Source organism: Dipodomys ordii, unplaced genomic scaffold, assembly GCF_000151885.1.
Source record: "Dipodomys ordii isolate 6190 unplaced genomic scaffold, Dord_2.0 Scaffold68, whole genome shotgun sequence".
NCBI lineage: Eukaryota > Metazoa > Chordata > Mammalia > Rodentia > Heteromyidae > Dipodomys > Dipodomys ordii.
Window position 1 is genome coordinate 5722758 of NW_012267284.1, and position 5737 is coordinate 5728494.

Here is a 5737-nt window from a genome sequence, read left to right on the forward strand (position 1 = left end):
GATCCTCAGATCTCAGCCTCCTGAGTAGCTAGGATTACAGGTGTGAGCCACCAGCCCACGGCAAGAGCACAGATTCTTATAAGTAGTGCTGAGAGGGAATCACACTTCTCAAATAAAAGTGTGTTCTTACACTTTTTCCTTGTAGCTCCAGTCACTGAAAGAGCTAAACTGATTTCCTTGCCAACTAGTAAGAACTGGACTTTTGGACCCCAAGATATAGATGAGCTCATCTTCATGCTGAGTGAGAGCCCGGGGGTCATGTGCCGGCCCTCCCGAGTCAGGCAGATGTTTGCCTCGAGAGCCTGTCGGAAATCTGTAAGTAAAGCAGGCCAACCACTCTGCTCGCGCTGGGGATCTGGGGAGAGGTAGTGGAGCCCCTGACTTGAGCCACAATAGCCCATGTCGGTGCTCCATGCTTGCCAGCAAATCTGAACCCTTTCTCCTTATGCCTCCTACCCACAGACCCATCATAGGCGGAGACCTAAGCTCCTTAACACAGAGCTAGACACTGAGGGTACAAGGATCGGGGTACCAGTATGTCTGGGTGGAGAGATACTGGCATGCAGCCCGGTGAGGGCACACATCAGGCGAGGATGGAGGCTTGTGTTCAGGCAGGAAGGAGGAGGGCCTGATTGACCTCTGCAAAGGATCTCTGGTGGCCAAGGGGAGAGGAGAGAGGCCAGGGAACTTTGAAATTGTGGGAGTTACTGAGACCATTGCGATTCTGGTCTCGAGCAAGCTACAGAGCCCAGGAGCCCATGGAAATGCAGAGCACCGAACTGTCAAGAGGAAGGTTCGAGCTCTGATCTTGTCCAGTCTCACCATGGAGAACATGGTTATAACACCACAGTGCTGGGTTAAACTTCCCCCATTGTGTCTCATACTCAGGTGATGATTGGAACAGCTCTTAACACCAGCGAGATGAAGAAGGTCATCGCCCACATGGGTGAGATGGACCACCCCTGGAACTGCCCCCACGGAAGGCCAACCATGAGGCACATTGCCAATCTGGATGTCATTTCTCAAAACTGATCTTCCTCACATCCTAAATGAAGTTTTTCATGCAGTTCTTCCTGTTTTGAAAGACAAAGCTTTGTTGTCATTATTGCATCAAACCTAAGCTGCTACTTAAGAATCGTGTACTAGATGCATTTGCATTTTTAAATTATCTTAGGTTGGGCATGGCGGTCCATGCCTGTAGTCCCAGCTTCTCACGCTGAGCCTGGAAGATTGCTTCAGCTCCAGAATCAGAGACCAGCCTTGGCAACACAGTGGAAGTCCATCTTGGAAAAAAGAAAAAGATCCCTATTCAACATTGTGAACTGCATTTTCAGCATTTGAATTTTGTGTACAAGCTAGAACATATTTTATATCCAGAAGAGGGCTGAGAGTGTGGCTCAAGTGGTAGAGTGCCTGTCTATCCAAGTTCAAGCCCCAGCACCACCAGAGGGGGAAAAAAAAAACAAGCACTTTGGATGTTACCCAGGCTTCTGTTCTGCCTGGAGATATTTTCGCTTGCAACTTTCAGCCGTAAATAATAAAATTTACATTGGCCTAATTTAGTAAACTTAAAATTAAGGTACCTTTTGAGTTTGTGCTTCTCAAATAATGCATCACAGTAAGTGGCTCCCACCTGTAATCCCAGGTGTGCAAAAGGCTGAGATCAGGAGAATGAAGGATTTAAGGCCATCCCTTAGCAAGAGAAAAGGAAGACTCGGAAAAATAATCACAGCAAGCGAGGCTGGAGGTGTAACTCAAGTGGTAGAGAACCTCCGTAACAGCCTGACGCCAGTGGCTCACGCCTGTAATCCTAGCTACTCAGGAGGCTGTGATCTGAGGATCATGGTTCAAAGCCAGCCCGGGCAGGAAAGTCCATGAGATTCTCCAATAAACTACTCAGAAAACCGGAAGTGGCTCAAGTGGTAGAGCACTCGCCTTGAGCTGAAGAGCTGAGGGATAGTGCACAGGCCCAGAGTTCAAGCCCCATGACTGACAAAAGAGAGAAAGCCTCCATAACCAAGTACAAGGCTCTGAGCTCAAGCTCTAGTACTGAGAAACAGAACAAAAATGCAAATGCAGAAATAATCTACCACCTCTTCCTGGCTGGAAGGCAGTGACTGGGTGGGGGGGGCTGGGGTTGAGGTTTTATGTCCCCAGTGCCACCCAGTTGGCAGGCGCTGTTCTTAGCAGGTGTAAAAAGAAGACTTGTAATCTTTGTGTAACTCAGGGCCGAGGTTTGGTTCCTGAAGGCATTTGTAAATGGAGCTCTCCCCAAAATGGCAGATGTCCTCCCTAGAATCCAGGTGGTGGTGGTGATGACCTGCTAGGCCTCCCAGACAACCCGAAAGAGGCCACTATCCTGCGTTGGAACCCGTGTGCTGGTGTGTGTGTGTCAGCGTGGTTGAATCACATGATCTACAAGTTGGGAATTGTAGGCGCAGTAATTCACACCCTTCCCACATCCCTGTCACCTTGTATGCAGATGGGGTTAAAGATCTTTCCATGAGGACGTATCCTGAACTGGCTTCCAAGTGGGGTCCCCCCTCCCCAAGTGCAGCATGACAATATTGCTCAGGTTGATGGTGGAGGAAGAGCCACCAGGCAAGGGGTGGCACAGACAGTTTCTAGAAACTGGAGCCCCACAAAGGAACTAAGCCTGTTGGGCTAATTTACAGGACTGTAAGGTAATAAATTTGTGTTGCTTTTAGTGACTAAGTTTGTGGTGATTTATTTAAGTTAGGGATGAGGGGGTTGTGGGACTTGAACTCGGCCTGGATGCTGTCCCTGGGCTCCTTTGCTCAAGTGCTCTGCCACTTTGCTCCACGGCTCTACATTCTGGTGGTTTATTGGAGATAAGAGTCTCACAAACTTTCCTGCCTCGGCTGACTTTGAACAGCAATCCTTAGATCTCAGCCTCCTGAGTAGCTAGGATTATGGGCATGAGCCATTAGCACCTGGCTGAGATGATTTATTTAACACCACTGCCTGAATCCTTCCTGTTTTATGTGCACAAACCTGCTGAGGCTGCAAGAGGCAGTTAGTGGGTACAAAGACCTCTCTGCTGCCTCTGCCTTTTCCTCTTCGCCTGCAAGACCAGCAAGGGCAGAATGGGATACTTGGCTGCTTTGCCTGAGTATGTCATTGCCCCTTTAAGGACTGGCAGGGTAGGCAAGGGACAGAGCTTGTGTCTGGTTGCCTGGAGACACCTGCTTCCGTTTACCGGATGCCCTGTGCTAGTGGTGGTGTAACCCTTGGCAGAGTGGGAGCCGCCAGGTACCCCGTGCTGGTGCTTTGTGCATCTAGAACCTATGCAGGTGCACCATGGGTGAGAGGGATCCTGAGAAACAGGAAAAAAAATAGGGCTCCTTTATTTGTGGTTTGATTTATATTGCTAGAGGAGGACTAGATCTCCCTGTGTGTAGAGAGGAGAGCCAGATGGGTTCCAGGAAGAGCAATGGGGGACTTAGGAGGTGGGGTTGGGCCGGCAACCTGGGTATGGAGAGGATGCCTCCAGGAAGAGGCAGAGGAGGTGCCTGGAGCAGGGCCTAAGATGTGGGGGCAGGGCAGCTTGGAGGGGGTGGGGTGGAGTGGGTATGGAAACCATGGATTTGGAACAACACCACCCCTCTGCTCTCAAAGCAAGCATTCTTTTGTTGTTGGTGCTGGGGCCTGAACTCTGGGCCTGGGCGCTGTCCCTCAGCTCTTCAGCTGTAGACTAGCCCTCTACCACTTGAGCCTCAACCCCACTTCCTGCTTTTACTGCTTATGTGGTGCTGAGGAATCGAACCTAGGGCCTCGTGCATGCAAGGCAAGCGCTCTACCACTGAGCCACCTTCCCAGCCCCACAAAGCAAGCATTCTTTAGTACTATAAGCATCCAATACTATGTGGGTGTTTTCTGCACATCTTGTCAGGAGTAGTAGTATAGTTCTATGGGATAACCAAGGCTGATAGACAGTAGGCAACACGCTCAAGGATGCAGGGCTCCTGGCGATTGACTCTAATACCCTCTTACTTGGAGAAGGGCTTGGAGTTGATGGCTTGCAAGATCTTGGCAGTCATGCCCCCATTTTCATGAAAAGGTCATCATAGGACAGCAGATGTAAAAGTATTTATGATTCCAACACAATGACAACAGCTTATGATTGTAATATTACGTATAACCTGGTGACATGCCATACTTATAGTTCTAAGCCTTCATAGACAAATAGTGTTTTGTAAGGCTAAATTGGTACAAGTGACACTTCCAAATATTTACAGAGGTATTTGTGTGTGTGTGTTTTTCAGATAAACCCATCCATGCTTTGAAACCAACCACCACAGAGCCAAGCAACCCATCATCAGATATTTGTACATATAAAGTAAAATCATAGGTCTCCCCAAGGCAATGGAGAAAGAAAAGAAGAAAGGAGACAAAAAAGGAGATAAGTCAACCCGTTCTCCCTCCTCTCTCTCTGATTATCCAGACTTTTCCAAGCAAGATGGCAGTGCTATTAGGCAAGAGCTGCCCTCAGCAGGTGCCAGCCTGCCGTTGGAAGTGTCATCCACCCCACCAGTCCCCAAAAGAGAATCGGAAAGTATTCCTGATACTGAAGATGCCACTCAGTTCGAAGAGCCTGTTCTAACCAAGCTCATAGTGGAAAGGTGACTCATGAAGGGGCTGGGGGAAAGGAAGGGTCAGGTGTGTGCTGGTCCTGGGGCTTGAACTCAGGACCTGTGCACTCCCCCTAAGCTATTTTGCTCAAAGCTGGCTCTCTACCATTTGAGCCACAGCTTCACTTCCATTTTTTTTTTTTTTGGTGGTTAATTGGAGATAAAAGTCTCATGGACTTTGCTGCCTGAACTGGCTTTGAACCATGATCCTCAGATCTCAGCCTCCTGAGTAGCTAGGATTACAGACAAGAGCCATCAGTGCCTACCCTCTTGGGGTTTTATGATCACCTTTGGAAATGACTCATCTTTCTAGATGGGTCTGTACAATGCTTCTGGTTTTGTCCCCTTGAGGTCTCTAGGAATTGCATCTTGCAGACTCCCTCTTTGGTTTTATCTTCTTCCTCTTCCTCCTCTTCCTCCTCCAGCTTGCGATCTTTCTGCCTCCAACTTCCAAGTGTGCCACCACACCTGGCGCTCTCCTATTGTAACTTTAGCTTCCATCTTGCTAGATGATGGTTTTTAAAAAAAAGTTGGGCTCAGTGGTAGAGCGCTTGCCTTACATGCATGAGGACCTCGGTTCGATTCCTCAGCGCCACATAAAGAAAAAAAAAACCAGAAGTGGTGCTGTGGCTCAAGTGGTAGAGCGCTAGCCCAGGCCCAGCGTTCAGGCCCCGTGTCTGACAAAAAATAAAATAAATTTTTTAGAAAAAATTAAGTCCGTTTTATTTGGCATTGTTTGCTTAGAACAGTTGTATGGTGTGTGTGTGTGTGTGTGTGTGTGTGTGTGTGTGTGTGTGTGTGTGTGTGTGTGTGTGTGTGTGTGTGTGTGTGGTGTAGTGTGTGTGATTTGTTATTTGTGCCAGTACTAGGACTTAAATTGGGGCCTAGCACTCAAGGCTAGCACTCTACCACTTGAGCCACAGCTCCACTTCCAGCATTTTTTTTTTGTTTTTTGTCGGTCGTGGGGCTTGAACTCTGGGCCTGGGCGCTGTCCCTCAGCTCTTCAGCTCAAGGCGAGTGCTCTACCACTTGAGCTACAGCACCACTTCCGGTTTTCTGGTGGTTTATTGGAGATAGGAGTCTCA

The 5737-nt window shown here is 48.6% G+C and overlaps 2 protein-coding genes across 2 annotated transcripts in view; both read left to right on the top strand.

Moving 5' to 3' along the window:
• Positions 1–1811, top strand: part of Pms2 (PMS2 postmeiotic segregation increased 2 (S. cerevisiae)) — a 24773-nt gene extending 22962 nt beyond the window's left edge. The window contains exons 12-13 of the mRNA XM_013023399.1: positions 146–315; positions 889–1811. Coding sequence (XP_012878853.1) covers positions 146–315; positions 889–1032 — 314 coding nt within the window. The 3' untranslated portion in view covers positions 1033–1811. The remainder of the gene's footprint in view (positions 1–145; positions 316–888) is intronic.
• Positions 1812–4386: 2575 nt separating this feature from the next.
• The window catches only part of Rsph10b (radial spoke head 10 homolog B (Chlamydomonas)), a 30539-nt gene continuing 29188 nt past the window's right edge, over positions 4387–5737 (top strand). Inside the window, 1 exon segment of the mRNA XM_013023400.1 lies at positions 4387–4643. Within this exon segment, the coding sequence (XP_012878854.1) occupies positions 4387–4643 (257 nt within the window).